The sequence below is a fragment of the Cnephaeus nilssonii genome (assembly GCF_951640355.1).
Source record: "Cnephaeus nilssonii genome assembly, chromosome: X".
Classification (NCBI taxonomy): Eukaryota; Metazoa; Chordata; class Mammalia; order Chiroptera; family Vespertilionidae; genus Cnephaeus; species Cnephaeus nilssonii.
The window spans coordinates 76,216,468-76,234,543 of NC_137071.1; the positions used below are offsets into that span (position 1 = coordinate 76,216,468).

General features: G+C 43.8%; 1 protein-coding gene across 1 annotated transcript in view; it reads left to right on the forward strand.

The window, feature by feature from the left end:
- The window catches only part of COL4A5 (collagen type IV alpha 5 chain), a 325,412-nt gene that overhangs the window by 289,916 nt on the left and 17,420 nt on the right, over window positions 1-18,076 (forward strand). Inside the window, exons 43-45 of the mRNA XM_079764916.1 lie at window positions 197-269; window positions 405-476; window positions 1,282-1,410. Coding sequence (XP_079621042.1) covers window positions 197-269; window positions 405-476; window positions 1,282-1,410 — 274 coding nt within the window. The remainder of the gene's footprint in view (window positions 1-196; window positions 270-404; window positions 477-1,281; window positions 1,411-18,076) is intronic.

Consider the following 18,076-nt stretch of genomic DNA (forward strand, 5'->3'; position numbering starts at 1 on the left):
TAATAAGTGAGAAAACTATGAATCAAAAATGTTAAATAGTCCACTAAAGATCACACAAGCTAATAAGAGGCAAAATTGGGATTTGTATTCTGGAAGTTTGACTCTACAGCTAGTGCTATAAATCATTCTGCAATACCACCTATGTCCTTGCTAGCTCCCCATTGATTCTCTAAAATTAATTATTCTATTTATTCAGGGTAATCCTGGACGGCCAGGTCTCAATGGAATGAAAGGAGATCCTGGTCTCCCTGGTGTTCCAGGATTTCCAGGTACTTGAAGGGATGTTTTAAGGTTCCCCTTTTACATTAAACACATATGGGACAAGATACCCACTTTATGACTTGGTTGGGTAAAGACTGTGGTCCTGGTGCTTTGCTGTGCGATTGTATCTAACTTCTTTGCAGGCATGAAAGGACCCAGTGGAGTACCTGGTTCAGTTGGCCCTGAGGGGGATCCAGGACTTATTGGCCCCCCAGGTAAGACTTATTCTTATAGCTAGTTATACCGGGACTTAAATGCATTGAAGAATTTGAAAGTTTGCATTCCTTCTTCCAAGCAAACTTTCAGAGTCTCAGACCCCAACAACTGAGAGGAAATAGACAGGACCTCCCTCTATTTACTATGCTCTCAAGCTCTATATTTTATTAATATAATATTGAGAGCAGATCTTTTTATGTTTAAGATAGATGCAGGAACAGCAAGAATGCTTCACTTAGGTTTTTTATTACCTATTATACAAAATTTCTCATATTCAATTGAACAGATCACAAAGCAAGTCACATAGGTATGTTTTAATATAGAAATTGGATGTGTGGGGTTTTTTGCTGAGAATTATAGAGGATGCCTGTAAACTGTGAAATAAGGCATCTACTAAATTCTTCTATTGGTGCAGTGAGTCTCTTGGAATTACAACAAAAAGGAACTGCAAATGATGTTAGAATTAAAATGGACTTGTCAGGCAATGAATTGTGTTCCCCTAACACCAATGTTCACAGATTTTAAATGAATTAGACTTTTTAGTAATTGAGTCTCACTTCAAAACATGAAAATAGAGACAATATGCCTAATTTTTCCATTAAACCTAATAAAATTATGTTTTTCCAGTCTTCTTGGTATATAGCGATAGTTTTCCCATATATATCTGTTAAACATGGCAACATTCCCATACATTTAACTTGCTTCTTTCACATCAGTTATTATTCTGACTTTAGGTCACATTGGCATCTATTCCATCTGACCTTTCTTTTCTCTACCTTTAAAGTTGTGTGATTTGACTTTTAGGCCCCCCTGGATTGCCTGGTCCTTCAGGACAGAGTATTATAATCAAAGGGGATGCTGGTCCACCAGGGGTCCCAGGTCAGCCTGGATTTAAAGGTCTATCAGGACTACCAGGACCTCAAGGATTACCAGGTACCTTTGAAAATCATCTTTCTAAGCCTTATCTATTTGAGAATATTTCCCTAATTCTCTTTCACTTGTCAGAGTTTGTCTCTGACAATAGGAATCTCAGAAACTGGTAAAATACCAGACCACCACAGGTTCCATTTCTTTTTTTAAATTTCTTTATTGATTATGGTATCACATAATTGTCCTAATCCCCCCATTCCCATCCCAAACCCCTCCTCACGTATGCCCCCACCCCCCTGTTGTCCGTGACCACTGGTTAGGCTTATATGCATGCATACAAGTCCTTTGGTTGATCTCTGCCCCTTATCCCCACCCTCCCCTACCTTCCCTCTGAGGTTTGACAGTCTGATCGATGCTCCCCAGTCTCCAGGACTGTTTTTGTTCATCAGTTTATGTTGTTCATTATTTCCCCTAGATGAGTGAGATCATGTGATACTAGAAATGCACTTATAAGAACCAAAAAAGAGACAAGCCATAATGGTTATGCTGAGAGGCAAATGAATCAGTCTGTAATGAGATTCTTTCTAGGCCAACCGTTCTTTTGAGTCCCAATTTCAATGTCAAACAGTTCCTTATGTGTACATGTCAGCAATGATATTTCAGTTCTGGATGGTGGACAAATGGTGGTGATGCAGGTTTGACCGTCTCTGGTTTGGTCCTGGGCATCCTTCAGCGATGCACAGCTGCTGTCTGCTAGTGTGGCAAGGCGTCATCAGTGTCTTCCATCTCTGGACTGTTTCTCTTCTTTCTTCATGGCTGGAGCAGTCCTGTAAATTCCTCTCTGTTGCAGGAATCCACATGGTCTTGGAGTTATTTTCTGAAAATATAAAACATATTCTCGACCAAAAGTTAATAAAAGAATATTTTCTATAAATTTGACTTGGGATCCTTTTTCGTTTTTAGCCCAAATGATTTTCCTCTGGCTTGTTTTGACACCATGTATGTTTTTCATGGTCTTGCTGTTAGCATTACAAATGAAAGTTAATTTTCTTAAGTAAAAATTTTCTAGATGTAATTTACTTACAAGATATTTTTCCTTACATGATATTCTTCTACTATCACCCCCTTTTTTATTTAAATATTAAGAGGCTTTTGGAAATTTTATAATGTAGTCTTGATAGCTTTCACATTTTAATTTTTTGCTCTAAAATATGACTGCTTTAGGTTCATTACATGTTACTCAATTTTACCATGAGATGAACTGCCAATAAAAATTTTTGTTAACACTTTAGGAATAGCGTTTTGTACAGTACAATCAATTTTTCTAGAATATTTGCTTATTTCAATTAGCCAATTTAAATTACTCTGAAAAATTGACTACTATTCTACTGTCAAACTCAACACTCTAACAACAATCTTATTTTACCCTGTGTATATTAGTGGTAAGGATTATTTGCCTTCCTGAGTAGGCCCTGAGCATTCCTGGTACTAGGCTGGATTTGGATATCAAAAACCCACTTCTCCACACCATGGGTACAAGACATCTCAAACAAGTCTTGTTGCAGTGAGAGGGCAGCTGCTGTCGGCCAAGTCTCTGTCTGTTACCTGGGTCCTGATTTGAGCTGTGCATGAGAAGCGAAGCAGCCATGGGGGCAGGAGACCTCCCTCAGAAGGGGTGAAGGTTCAGGCCCCTGCAAAGTTGGGGAGGGGGGTAAGAGTCTGTGCCACACCTCTGTTGACCCCCAAGTTCTCTCCTGATGGCCCCTCTGCAACTGTGCCTGTCTTAGGTTGTTCCTTCCCTGAGGAATCTTACCCGTCTCTGGCTAACCAGCCATTCTCCGGGGCCAAGCAGGGTGATGTGAGGTTCAGTTCTGTCTCCTTGGTACCCTATGCCCCTGTGACCTCCACGCCCAGCACCTGCCTTGGGATCCCCTCACCTGCTGACGAGGCCCCAGCACTGATCACATATCTTGGGGAACCCAGGTTTCTTCTCCAGGGAGAGCCCAGATCACCCCACTGGGTGAGAGACAGATCCATGATACCAGCCACCATGATGCTTCAACCTCGGCATGAACTGAAAGCTTGTGCAACAGCTGTGGGCAACTGGACCGTGGGAAGAGGGTCCCTCTTGGACAAAAGGACAAAAGGGGCCAATATAGAATGCTCAGGTGCCTTCCCAGGGGGCCCTCTACACAGTGGAAGGGATTAACTCCTTTCATATCATTTTTAAATTGCTGCCAGACATTCAAAGAATTGGTTTGTAAGTTTGTTTGGGATAATTGTACATTATGCTGTTGTAATTCTAAAATATCAATATATGTGTTACCTTTGTCTCCAAGCACCAAAAAGATGATTTTTTTATTGATTCCCAAGGGTGCGAGGTACTATTATAGGTAATGGGAGTAACACAAATCTGGGGGAAATTATAGTGACATTGTAGAATAATATCATGTAAGGATATTCTTTGCTCTAGGCCATGGCAATTCCATTTCAAACTGGCTGTCAATTTCTTTTTGTATAGACAAGGTCTTATTTACATTTTTTGTACCTCTCCCAGGAGCAAGTAGTGATAAGTCCCTTCCTTTGGTGTCCATGCAAGCCAGAAACCTCTCTTTAATTTTACACTCAAAGGAGCAGTGGTTTGATTTTGTGTCATACAGAAGGGAAGCTGGGTGGCTACCCCTGTGTAATTATACTTCCTTGCCCCACACATGGTCTTCCTGGATGACCAAGGCATTTGGTATCATCGGTGACTACATTAGGCGGGGGGATCAGCCCACGTAAGGGCTCCCACCCATGAAGGGTCAGGAACGTAAGTCCAAAATACTTCCCCATTTGCCCCAAATAATATTACCGTACAGCTGATGACTGCTAGCATGGCTGGAAAGACGTTCTCAGGTGTTCTTTGGGTTCCGGTTACCTCATACTTTCTTTTTTTATTTATGTATTATTATTATTATTATTATTATTATTATTATTTTACATATGTGTCCTTATCCCCCCTTTACCTTCTACCCCCCACTCATGCCCCACCCCCCTGTAATCTGTGTCCATTGATTAGGCTCATATGTATGCACACAAGTCCCTTGATTGATCTCTCCCCCTTACTCCTATCGACCCCCTCCTTCTCTGAGGTTTGAGGTTCTGATCGACGTTACTCAGTCTCTGGGTCTGTTCTTGTGCATCAGTCTATGCCGTTCATTATATTCCACAAATGAGTGAGATCATGTGATGTTTATCTTTCTCTGCCTGGCTTACTTCACTTATCATAATGCTCTCCATCTCCATCCATGTTGTTGCAAATGGTAGGAACTCCTTTAATACCACAGCATAGTATTCCATTGTGTAGATGTACCACAGTTTTTTAATCCACTCATCTGCTGATGGGCATTTAGGCTGTTTCCAAATATTAGCTATGGTGAATTGTGCTGCTATGAACATAGGGGTGCATATATCCTTTCTGATTGATGATTCCAGTTTCTTGGGATATATTCCTAGAAGTGGGATCACTGGGTCAAATGGGAGTTCCATTTTTAGTTTTTTGAGGAAACTCCATACTGTTCTTCACAGTGGCTGCACCAGTCTGCATTCCCACCAGCAGTGTAAAAGAGTTCCTTTTTCTCTGCATTCTCGCAAACACTTCTCATTTGCTGATTTGTTGATGATAGCCATTCTGACAGGTGTAAGATGGTACCGCATTGTTGTTTTGATTTGCAACTCTCTGATGATTAGTGACTTTGAGAAGGTTTTCATATGTCTCTTGGCCTTCCTTCTGTCTTCTTTCAAAAAGTCTCTATTTAGATCAGTTGCCCATTTTTTGATTGGGTTGTTTATCTTCCTTTTGTTAAGTTCCATGAGTTCTCTGTAAATGTTGGCGATTAAACTCTTATCGTTGATATCATTGGCAAATATGTTCTCCCATGCAGTGGGCTTTCTTGTTGTTTTATTGATGGTTTCCTTTGCTGTGAAAAAGCTTTTAATTTTGATGTAATCCCATTTGTTTATTTTCTCTTTAGCTCCATTGCCCTAAGAGCAGTATCAGTGAAGAAGTTCTTTTGGCATATATCTGAGATTTTGCTGCCTGTGGATTCCTCTAGTATTTTTATGGTTTCCTGTCTTACATTTAAGTCCTTTATCCATTTTGAGCTTATTTTTGTATATGGTGTAAGTTGGTGGTCTAGTTTCATTTTTTTGCATGTATCTGTCCAATTTTCCCAACACCATTTGTTGAAGAGACTGTCTTGACTCCATTGTATGTTCATGCCTCCTTTGTCAAATATTAATTGAGCATAGTGGTTTGGGTCGATTTCTTGATTCTCTATTCTATTCCATTGGTCTATATGTCTGTTCTTGTGCCAGTACCATGCTGTTTTGAGAACAGTGGCTTTGTAATACAGCTTGAAATCTGGTATTGAGATCACTCCTACTTTATTCTTCTTTCTCAGAATTGCTGTGGTTATTCGGGGTCTTTTTTTATTCCAGATGAATTTTTGGAGAGTTTGTTCTAGGTCTGTGAAATATGCCGTTGGTATTTTAATGGGCAGTGCTATAGATTGCTTTAGGTATTATGGACATTTTAATGATGTTGATTCTGCCAATCCATGAACATGATGTGTTTTTCCATTTGTTTACGTCTTCCTCTATCACTTTTTTCATTGTCGTGTAGTTTTCCATGTATACGTTTTTTTCTTCCTTAGTTAAGTTTATTCTTAGGTATCTTAATTTTTTTGGTGTGATGGTAAATGGGATTGCTTTTTTAGACTCTCTTCTGTAAGTTCACTATTGGTGTATAGAAATGCCATAGATTTCTTGACGTTAATTTTGTATCCTGATACATTGCCGAATTCATTTATTAAGTCTAATAATTTTTTGATGTAGTCTTTAGGGTTTTCTATGTACAGTATCATATCATCTGCGAATAAGGACAGTTTTACTTCTTCTTTTACAATTTGAATGCCTTTTATTTCTTCTTCTTTTCTGATCGCTATGGCTAGTACTTCCAGCACTATGTTGAACAGGAGTGGTGAGAGTGGGCATCCCTGTCTTGTTCCTGTTCTTAGGGGAAATGGTTTTAGTTTTTGCCCATTGAGTATGATGTTGGCTGTGTGTTTGTCATATATGGCTTTTATTATGTTGAGGTATGATCCTTCTATTCCCACCTTCCTGAGAGTTTTTATCAAGAAAGGGTGTTGGATTTTTTTCAAATGCTTTTTCTGCATCAATTGATATGACTATATGGTTTTTATCTCTCAATTTGTTTATGTGATGTATCATGTTTATTGATTTGCAAATATTGTACCATCCTTGCATCCCCGGGATAATTCCTACTTGGTCGTAGTGTATGATCTTTCTGATGTACTGCTGGATTCGATTTGCCAGAATTTTGTTGAGGATTTTGGCATCTATGTTCTTGAGAGATATTGGCCTGTCATTCTCTTTCATTGTGTTTTCCTTATCTAGTTTTGGTATTAGGGTAATGCTGGCTTCATAGAAGGAGGTTAGAAGTGTTCCTTCTTCTTGAATTTTCTTGAATATTCTGAGGATAGGTTTTAGTTCTTCTTTGAATGTTTGGTAAAACTCCCCTGTGAAGCCATCTTGCCCCGGGCTTTTGTTTGCTGAAAGCTTTTTGATGACTGCTTCAATGTCTTTCATAGTTATCAGCCTATTGAGATTTTTAGACTCTTCCTGAGTAAGTTTTGGAAGGTTGTGTTTTTCTAGGAATGTGTCCATTTCCTCCAGGTTGTCTAGTTTGTTAGAATAGAGTTGTTCATAGTATTTTTTTAACAATCCTTTGTATTTCTGTGGGGTCTGTTGTTATTTCACCTCTTTCATTCCTATTTTGTTCATTTGGGACCTCTCTCTTTGCTTCTTGGTGAGCCTGGCTAGAGGTTCATCAATCTTGTTTACCCTTTCAAAGAACTGGCTCTTGGTTTTGTTGATCTGTTGTTTTGTATTTTTTTTGTCTCTATGTCATTCATTTCTGCTCTGATCTTTATTATTTCCTTCCTTCCTTCTTCTCACTGTGGGCTTTTCTTATTGCTCCCTTTCTAATTCTTTGAGTTGTTGAGTTAGATGAGTTATTACCTTTTTTCTTGTTTTTTGAGGTAGGCCTATAGAGCTATAAACTTCCCTCTCAGGACTGCTTTCATTGTGTCTCGTAGGATTTGCAATGTTGTGTTTTTATTGTCATTAGTCTCCAGGATATTTTTAATTTCTTATTTGATCTCATTGATAACCCAATCATTGTTTAGTAGCATGCTATTCAGCTTCCAAATGTTTGAATTTTTTGGAATGTTTTTATTGTAGTTTATTTCTAATATTATGCCATTGTGATCTGAGAAAATGGTTGATATGATTTCAATCTTTTTTAATTTGGGGAGACTTTGCTTGTGACCCAATATATGGTCTATTTTTGAAAATGTCCCATGTGCACTTGAGAAGAACATATATTCAGTGGCTTTGGGGTGAAATGCTCTGAAGATGTCAATTAGGTCTATCTGATCTAGTGTGTCATTTAGAATTGCTGTTTCTTTGCTGATTTTTTTGTCTAGAGGATTTATCCAGTGATGTCAGTGGTGTATTAAAGTCCCCTACTATGATTGTATTGATGTCGTTCTCTCCCTTGATATCTTCCAGGAGATTTTTTATGTATTTGGGCGCTCCTCCGTTGGGTGCATATACGTTTACCAGAGTTATATCTTCTTGTTGAATTGCTCCCTTTAGTATTATGTAGTGGCCTTCCTTATCTCTTATTATGGCCTTTACTTTGAGGTCTATTTTGTCAGATATAAGTATCACAACCCCAGCTTTTTTCTCATTTCCATTTGCCTGAAAAATGTTTTTCCATACCTTCACTCTCAGTCTGTGTGAATCCTTTGCTCTAAGTTGGGTCTCTTGTAGACAGCAAATATATGGGTCATGTTTTCTTATACATTCAGCTACCCTATGTCTTTTAATTAGTGCATTTAATCCATTTATGTTTAATGTTATTATTGATAAGTACCTGTTTGTTGTCATATTTTTCCTTAGTGTTTGTTTTTCTTCTTGCCTTTCTCTTTCTTCTTTTTACAGAAGTCCCTTTAGCATTTCTTGCATTGCTGGCTTGGTAGTGATGAACTCTCTTAGCCCTTTTTTGTCTGTGAAGCTCCTGATTCCACCTTCAATTTTGAATTATAGCATTGCTGGGTATAGTATTCTTGGATTCAGTCCTTTGTTTTGCATCACTTTGTATATTTCATTCCATTCCCTTCTGGCCTGGTGTGTTTCTGTTGAGAAATCAGTTGATATTCTGATAGGAGATCCCTTGTAGGTAACTTTCTGTTTCTCTCTGGCAGCCTTTAAGATTCTTGCTTTGTCGTTGGTGTTCGTCAATTTAATTATGATGTGTCTTGGTGTCGGTCTTTTGCTGTTCAACTTGTTTGGGACTCTGTGTACTTCTTGGACTTGGATAGTTTTTTTCTTGCCAATATCAGGGAAGTTTTCTGTCATTATTTCTTCTAACAGGTTTTCTATTCCTTGCTTCTCTTCCTCTCCTTCTGGTATCCCTGTTAAGCGAATGTTATTTCGTTTTGTGTTGTCCCAAAGCTCCCTTAGGCTCTCCTCTTATTTTTTAAGTCTTCTTACCAGTTGCTGCTGTGTTTGTGTGTTTTTTTCTACCTTGTCTTCTAATTCGCTGATGCGGTCCTCAGCATCTTCTAGTCTACTGTTTAAGCCTTCCATTGTGTTCTTTATTGCAGCTATGTCATTCTTCATCTCCTCTTGGTTCCTTTTCATGTTGGTGACATTCTCATTCAGCTCCTTATAGTTCTCATTGAGTTGTGTGTATTTGTCATTGAGTTGTGTGTATTTGTCATCCAGCCGTTTAAACATCCTTATAACCATTACTCTGAATTTTATCTCTGATAAGCTGCTAGCCTCGAATTCATTTAACTCCCTTTCTGATGATTCCTCTTTTTCTTTCCTTTGGGGATTGCTTTTTTGTCTTTCCATGTTTTCCTGTAATGTTTTAATTGTAGATCCAATTGCTTTGCTGCCCAGGTTCTTTTGGGGATGGTGCTACCGGCGTAATCTCTCAGCTCTCCTGGGCTTGTTAGTCTAGTGTAGCTCCTTACTCGAGCTATTTGGGTTCTCTTGATATAGGCCTGCGAGCTTGAGAGGCACAACTGCGGTGTCTAGAAGTCAGCCGCTGTGGAGGGGAGTGTCCCAATTTTTGCTGTCTTGCACCCTTAATTGTAATCACGCATGCCCAGCAGGGACTCACAGTGGCCCCCAGGAACCGTTTGTTGGGGTGTTGGGGCTCAGGGGACCTTTTCTTTGGAAAGGCGTGACTGTGGTGCCAAGAGTTCTGCAGTCGTGGGGTGGGCAGACCCAGCTTTTGCTGTTGCACCTGTGGTGGATAGGCGCTTACTCCCAGCGGCGGCTCACAGGAGCACCCTTGGTACATTTGCCAACGAGACACACTGAAGGACTCTGAAGGGCCCTGGCAGTGTAGCTGCGCAATTGAGGTGCCTGTGGGCCGGTATCCAGGCTAAGTGAATTCAAAGCTTCTACTGCTGGAGGGGAGTTCGCCCCCTGCTTGTTCAAGATTGCACCCAAGGAGAGCTCACAGTGGCTCCCACTAGCTGGGAGAACCTCGCATCTGCGAAGGTACCCAGCTGCCAGAACCTCACATCTGCGAAGGTGCGCTCTCTGGGTGCAGAGCTCCGATGCACTCTGAGGGGTCCCGGCACCACAGTAACCTGCTGAGGTGAATGTGGGCAACCCTCCAGGAAGAGGGAATTCAGTATTTCCACTGCGGGGCCGCGCACCCCTGTCTGCACAGAATCACACCCTCGGGTGCTCTAGGCATCTCCCAAGCGCTGCCCAAGGAGATGCACACATACCCGGAGTAAAGTGTCCTGGCTGCCTATGGGGCTGGGAACACGCGCTCACGTGCGTGCACTCACGCAAGTCTGGGGTTCTGCTGTTGGGGAGGGAGAGTTGCACTTACAGCTGCTGAGCGGTGTACCTTTAGAGGTGGAGGTCCCAGGGTCCGTGGGTCTGCAGCAGGGGTAGCAGGATATTGGCTGGAGTGGGTGCTGGGTTGTGGGGCAGTTCCAAGTCGTGTCTTGTTGGTGGTGTTGATGAGTTTCTAAAAAAGGCCGTTCTCCGCTTCAAGATGGCGTGGGCTCCGTGCTGGAATCCCACTGTCCGGGGAGTCCCCTCAGTGGTGGTAGTCTCTCCTTGTCAAGGAGAGCCTGTCTGCCAGCCCCTGCTGCTCCTGTGAGATTTAACTTTCCCTCACTCACTCATACACACCCCATGCACATCCACATACACTCCTTTCATACCCTCACTCAATCACTTCCTCTCTCTCAGCTCTGTCCTGCCAGCTGCCATCTTTTTTCTCCCCATTTCCTTTTTATTAAAAAAAATCAATTTCTCATGCCCTACCTTCTTTTATCCCCAGTTGAATTTCTTGTAGCTCCTCGAGGTAATATAATTTGCATGATTAGTTTAGTGTTGTTTAAAACACTGTAATGAAATTTGTTAGGGTCACCGAAGGAGGAACGCATGAGGCCAAAAGGGGTAAAGAATTATGAATTTATTACATCATCTGGAAACCCAGATGGCCTGAACCTCAAAATGGTGCCAGCTCCCAAAGATGGGGAGTGAGAGGTTTTTAAAGGACTCTAGTCAGGCTTTTTCTGGGCAGAAAATTCTCTGTGCAGGTCTGGATTCTGAGAAAGTCTGGAGGGTAGAGCTAATGGTCTTAGCAATGTGGTCTAAGTAAGTGGAATGTCCATTGTGAAGTGGCCTAAAAGTCAGTTCCCAGGGAAAGGGATATTGATCCAATTATTTGATCAGACCTAACATTCCAGCCTTTTTGTTTTATATAATAGGGACGAAGGTCATATCTTCTGTATTTACTTCCTGCTGAGGGGGGAAGTCAAGATCACATGGGGGGGTGGACTTTGATAGTAGTGGGCTGGACAAGAGGTCACAGCAGCATGATTTCCCCAAGAGACTGGTTGGTGAAGGCTCAAAAATGGTCCTGTTGAGTGACCAGATAAGAGCTGGTCCTGAGGCTACCACAGAGTCACTTGTCTGGTTTTGCTGCTTTTCTGGGCCTGGAGCTAAAATACAACTGAGGCCTACATGTTATCTTTAGGGAGGAAAAGATCGAGGTCTAAGTTGTCTGATGAGTGATATGAAAGGGGAGGATAGGTTATCCTGGGGGTGAGGTTCTTATTGTCTCAGTTTTGCCCCTTGCTAGGTATCCAGAACTTTCTTGTAGGTCCTGAGACAGGATTTCAAAATAAGATAGAGCAATGGTTAGGCCTCCATGCCAGTTCCAGCACCTGCTGAAATACCAAGGGTTATGAGGAGAGGGATTATCTGCACTGCCCTTTTGTATCGGATATGATGGGTTACAGAAACAGGTAAAGATTGATTATTGAGGGCTACATCTACATTGGGTGAGAGATGACAGTACAGGTTCCTGTCCAGTTAGTGGGGAGACAGATGTATGTGTTCTCCCCACAGAGGAAGAAGAAACCCTGATCATGGAAACAAGCTGAAAGGTATAGAGAGAAGAAGTGGACTAAAGGGTATGAGGTTCCTTTTCTATGTTCCATGCTTGAAGCTGAGAGGGTAGTCTCCATGGTGCTACCAATAAGGGGTAACAGATGAGTGGTTGAGATTTTATTGCAGTGAAAGTGGGAGGGGAATGCTAGAATGGGCTGTTATTCAAGAGGAACACGAAAGGAAAAGAAAGGAGCAGTTGAAGCCTGGGGCCTGGATGGTTGGATAAGAAGTAAAACAGACCGGCTGTAGGAAATAACCATTGGCTTTCAGGGAGACCTGGTAGTCAACCTATTGGGACCTATGGCTGTTTGGTAGTTCTAGGTCAAACATATCAAACTCAAAGGCTAACACGGGCCAAATAAACAAGGTTTAAGTTTATGTGGGCCACAAAAAAAAAACACACAAAAGTTTAAATTTTCATAGAAATGTAGGTTTATTTCCATAGAAACATGCTGAATACAAAAGGCTGAAATAAATGAGTAATCGTTAACATAAAATAATAGAACAATTTAATAAAAATTAATATTTTTTCTTGAACATTAACTTACCAGATACTGAATAACTGCACAAATTAATAAGCATAACACAAACAAACCTATTTTTCTTGTTCTCCGAAAGTGAAATATTTCCTGTTGTGCACACCAAACAAGTCAGTCCAAGAATAATGATATGGCAATTGGCTGCTAAAATATTTGAAGCTAGTATTAGTGGAGAGAAATGGTGCGCCTGCGCATAAGGGAAATGAATGCAACATGATTATAATAATCAGTCATTAGCGAACATTGTAGTTTATTATTAATAATTATGTATAACAGGATATTGTAAAAATTAAGTTACAAAATTTTTATTAAAATGCTTCTTACATATCGTTATATTGGTTGGGCCGCAAAAATATTCGTTGTGTGCCACATGTGGTCTGCGGGCTGTGAATTTGACATGCTTGTTCAAGTTGACTGTGGTGTTGCAAGCTGATGATGGGAGATGGCCTATTGTTATATTGCCCTGTGACTTTGTAAAGCATAAAGGGGCTTGGGCGATTAGTGCGTGTGTAGAGTTATAGGACCTGTGACCAGGACGGAGGAAGGAGCTACCTTAGTAAGAGATAGAATATAAGTACAGAAAAGAAGGGAGGCTTGATTGCCTGGGCTGTATGTCTGCCTTTTTGAGAAATATAGTTCCCTTTTCCTTTTATAAGCCAGATTGATTTTTGCCTGATTCCATCTCTTGATTGGTATAGGGATGGTGGTATATGCTGAAGAGGAGAGGGAAAGGCAGAGCCAGCAATCCCTGGCAAAGGTTGGATTGGTCTGGTTTAGGTGGGAATAGATAAGGTTAAGTGTTCGCTGGAGATGAGTGGAGGTGAGAAAGTTCCTTATGGGTATAGGAGAGGAGGCTTGGAATAGGATGATGAGAAGGAGAGCTAATCCCCACTTCCAGGGTCAGTATTGTCCCAAAGAGGGAAAGGGTATGTTCAGGATCTAGAAAGAAGGAAATTTCACCCCATGGGTAAGTGAAGTCCCCTTGGAGAAGGGAGTCCCATAGAAAGGTGAGAATCCTGACGCAAAGGGAGATGGAGGGAGGGTAGTAGCTAGGACCTGGAGGATTTGTATTGGGAGAGGAGGTGGGTTTTCAGAGAAGTCAAGGTTTATAGGGTCAGTATATAGGGAGTGAAGTCAATTTGCCTGTCTTGTCCAGGGATTTGGCCCTTTGCCTGATGGGTGGGGAAACAAGGAGGTCTAATCTAACTTGTCCTTGGGGAGATACTGAGTAACAAGTAGAACAAGTTTTGGTGATATCTTGCAGTAAGAAGGCTAGGCTAGGACATGTGATGAGTTTTAGGAGCTGTAAATGTATCCTATATGTAGGGAATTGTGAATACCCCGTAAGATATCTTGGGCCTGTCCCTGGGGAAGGATATATTTTCCCTGAAATTTTAAACATGGATCTTCCTAAGTAGCTGCAAGAGCTAGTAGGGACTGATGTTCCTCTGGAGTATATTTGGGTGTTATATGAGGAATAGCTAAGAGTTGGAGAGACGGGGGCTTCCTCTGAGCCGCTTCCTTGGCCTCCTGGTCTGCTTTGTTATTTCCCTATATTACAAGATCATTCTGTACTTGGTGTCCTTTTCAGAGTATGACTTTTAAGAAGGCTAGAAAAGGGGAGAGAGGCCGAAACTGGTTTGGCTCAGTGGATAGAGCGTCAGCCTTCGGACTGAAAGGTCCCAGGTTCGATTCCAGTCAAGGGCGTGTACCTTGGTTGCGGGCACATCCCCAGTAGGAGGTGTGCAGGAGGCAGCTGATCGATGTTTCTCTCTCATCGATGTTTCTAACTCTCTATCCCTCTCCCTTCCTCTCTGTAAAAAATCAATTAAATATATTAAAAAAAGAAAAAAAAAAGAAAAGGGGAGAGAGGTTCCTAAATACCAAGCAGGAAGACCTGTTGAGGCATTCAATGATAGTGTCAAGGACTGTGAATGAGCAGTAGAAATAAAGAAAGTCTAGGCTCAGCTATAAGGACTTAAGCAATAGGAGAGAGAACCTGGGTGAGGCTGCTTTAGCTTACTAGGAGAAAAGGGGTCCCTTTGGAAGTCAGGGGTGATCAGGTCCTGCTTACTGGACAACACAAACCTTCTACCCATTCACAAATAACCAGCTTTAGCCAAAAAGTAAACAACCAGCATTTACATTTATGAACACACTTTATTTACTTTATTTTATTTTATTTTACTGGTGTTTTTTAAAAAATTTAATCAGTAATGGGGATTGTATTTTCTTTTCAGAAACAAAAGAAATAACCATATGCCTTTTCTCTGTAGATCTAGTATTTAATATTAATAGATTGCTTAGTACTGAATTATTCTTGCATTCCTGGAATACATTCTACCTATGAACACACGTTAAACACACTCTTATTTTCAAGAAAATATACATTCAACAAAGTACAAGAGACCTTCTGTTATAAAAGCTAAGAGCAGGTGAATTAAAATATATCTAACAATGAATGTTTCAGTATTTTATGCTATTTTAAAATATTTAGATGTTTATCATTTAACCCAGCAATGCTCCAAAGCCTTTAAGTTACCAAAGATTTTGGAAAATTATGTATAGGCACTAGAGGCCCAGTGCACAAAATTCATGCACTGGGGGGGGGGGGTTCCTCAGCCCAGCCTTCACCCTCTTCAATCTGGGACCCCTCAGGGGATGTCTGACTGCCAGTTTAGGCCTGACCCTACATAGGTACACCTCTCACAATCCAAGACTTCTGGCTCCCAACCGCTCGCCTGCCTGCCTGCCTGATCACCCCTAACCACTCCCCTGCCAGCCTGATCGATGCCTAAGTGCTCCCCTGCTGGCCCGATTGCCCCCAACTGCCCTCCCCTGCAGGCCTTGTCCCCCCCCAACTGCCCTCCCCTGCAGGCCAGGTCCCCCCAACTGCCCTCCCCTGCAGGCCTGGTCACCCCTAACTGCCCTTCCCTGCAGGCCTGGTCACCCCTAACTGCCCTCCCCTGCCAGCCTGGTCACCCCTAACCGCCCTCCCCTGCCAGCCTGGTCACCCCTAACTGCCCTTCCCTGCAGGCCTGGTCACCCCTAACTGCCCTCCCCTGCCAGCCTGGTCACCCCTAACCGCCCTCCCCTGCCAGCATGGTCTCCCCTAACTGCCTTCCCCAGCTGGCCCGGTCACCCCCAACTGCCCTCCCCTGCTGGCCTGGTCACCCCTAACTGCCCTCCCCTGCCAGCATGGTCACCCCTAACTGCCTTCCCCGGCTGGCCCAGTCACCCCTAACTTCCCTCCCCAGCCAGCCTGGTCGCCCGCAACTGCCCTCCCCTGCCGGCCATCTTGTGGCGGCCATATTTGACCACATGGGGGCATCCATCTTGTGCGAGGGCGTGAGGGTCAATTTGCATATTACCTCTTTATTATATAGGATATGTGGCTGGAGAAAAGCCGGGGGGAGGAGGGAGTAGGCCCAGCAGCCTGGTTCAGGTTTCTAGCCGCTTGGATTTAAAACTGCCACATTTTTCCTTAGAGATAACATGCTAAGGTTTGGGTGATAATGAGTTCAGCTTCTGATAGTAGCAGGGCTTTTAAGTAAGCATTCGTAGTTTTGCAGTAAAGAAACTTGTTCTTGCGAAGATGGAAGCTGGCAGGATGGAGGTGAGGGAGAGGCTGTGAGTGAGTGAGGGGGTGAAAGGAGAGTGTGTGGATATGTGTGGTATGTGTGTGAGGGACAGTTAAATATGCCAAGAGTAGCAGGGGCTGGCAGACCAGGCTCTCCTGGACAGGAAGAACCTACCACTGCTGCAGACACTCCTTGGGCTGTGGGACTTGAGCATGGAGCCCACGCCATCCTGAAGGGGAGGGCGGCCTCTTCTAGGAACTCATCAATACCACCACCCAGATAGCCCTTGAACACTGCCTGCGACCTGGCAGCCACTCCAGCCAAAATCCTGCTGCCCCACCTGCAGACCTGCAGACCCTAGGACGTTCACCTCCAAAGGTGCATGCCTCCGCAGCAGTAAGTGAGACTTCCCCCCTCCCCAGTGGCAGACCTCTGGACACCACAGTCACGCATTTCCAGCATGCAGGCCTCCTAAGCCCACCTCTTCACAGGAAACTCTTGGGTGCCACTGTGAGCCCCAGCTGGGTGTGCTGTTATACAAACAGGGGCACATTGCCTGGCAGTAGAAATTCTGAATTCCTTCTTCCAGGATACCTTCCCAAAGACACCTTGGTCGCACAACTTCAGCACCAGGGCCCCTCAGAGTACTTCAGTGTGCCATGCTGGCAAACGCACCATGGGTGCCCCTGTGAGCCACCACTGGGAGTGCATGTATCCAACCACAGATGCAGCAGCAAAAACTGAGACTTTCCACCCTACAGATGCAGAACTCTGGACACCATAATCACACTTTTCCAGCATGCAGGCCTCCCAAGCCCACAGTTCCACAGGCAGCTCCTGGGTGCCTCCTTGAGCCCCGGCTGGCATACTCATCCAAACAAGGGTGCACGACCCCGGCAGTAGAAACTTTTAATTCCCTCTTCCTAAATAACTGCCCATAGACACCTCGGTCACATGGCTTCAGCACCAGGGCCCTTCAGAGTGCGTCAGTGCACTGCACTGGCAAACACTTCATGGGTGCCCCTGTGAGCTGCCACTGGGTGCACACATATCTAACCATGGGCACAGCAGCAGAAATTGAGTCTTCCCAGCCCACAGCTGCAGAATTCCAGTCACCACAGTCACGCCTTTCCAGACAGCAGGCCTCCTCAGCCCCATCACCCCGACAGATGGCTCCTGGGTGCCTCTGTGAGCCCCCACTGGGCACATACGATTTCAACCAAGGGCACAAGGCAGCAAAAACTGGGACATCTCCCTCCCTGGCTGCTGACTTCTGGACACCGCAGTTGCACCTTTCCAGCACGCAGGCGTACTGAGCCCGCTGCCCCTATGGGCAGCTCCTGGGTGCCTCTTGGAGCCCTGGCTAGGCGTACTCATGCCCAAACAAGGGTGCATGGCATTGGCAGTAGAAATTTGGACTTCCCACTTCCCAGCTGCATACCCACAGACACGGCAGTCATGTGGTTTCAGCACATAGGCCCCCTGAGGCCACCGCCCCAGTAGGCGACTCCTGGGTGCCTCTGTGAGCTGCCTCTAGGCACACTCATATCCAACCAAGGGCTCAAGGCCCTGGCAGCAGAAACTTGGACTTCTTCCTCCTCAGCTGCCAACCTCTGGTCACTGCAGTTGAACCAATCCAGCGAGCAAGCCCCCTGAACCCACTGCCCTGGCAGGTGGCTCCTGGGTACTTCTCTGAGCAGCAGCAAGGCACAACCTTGGCTTCTGGCATCCAGTCCTTGCAGTAGTGCCACTCCAGCATTTGGGCTCTCTGAGCCCACTGCCCTAGCAGACGGCTCCTGGGCACTTCTGTAAGCAGTCATTGGGCATCCATATCCAACCATGGGCACACATGCCCCAAAGCAGAAACTGGGACTTCTCCCCCCACAATGCTGGTGGCACACCACAATCACTCCAATCCAGTGTGTGGGTCCCACAAGCACACAACACTTTCAGAAAGCTCCTGGCCATTCTGTGTGCTGCCACTGGGCATGTAACACTCCAACCAAGGGAGAATGGCTCCCTCAGGAAGATCCACGACATATC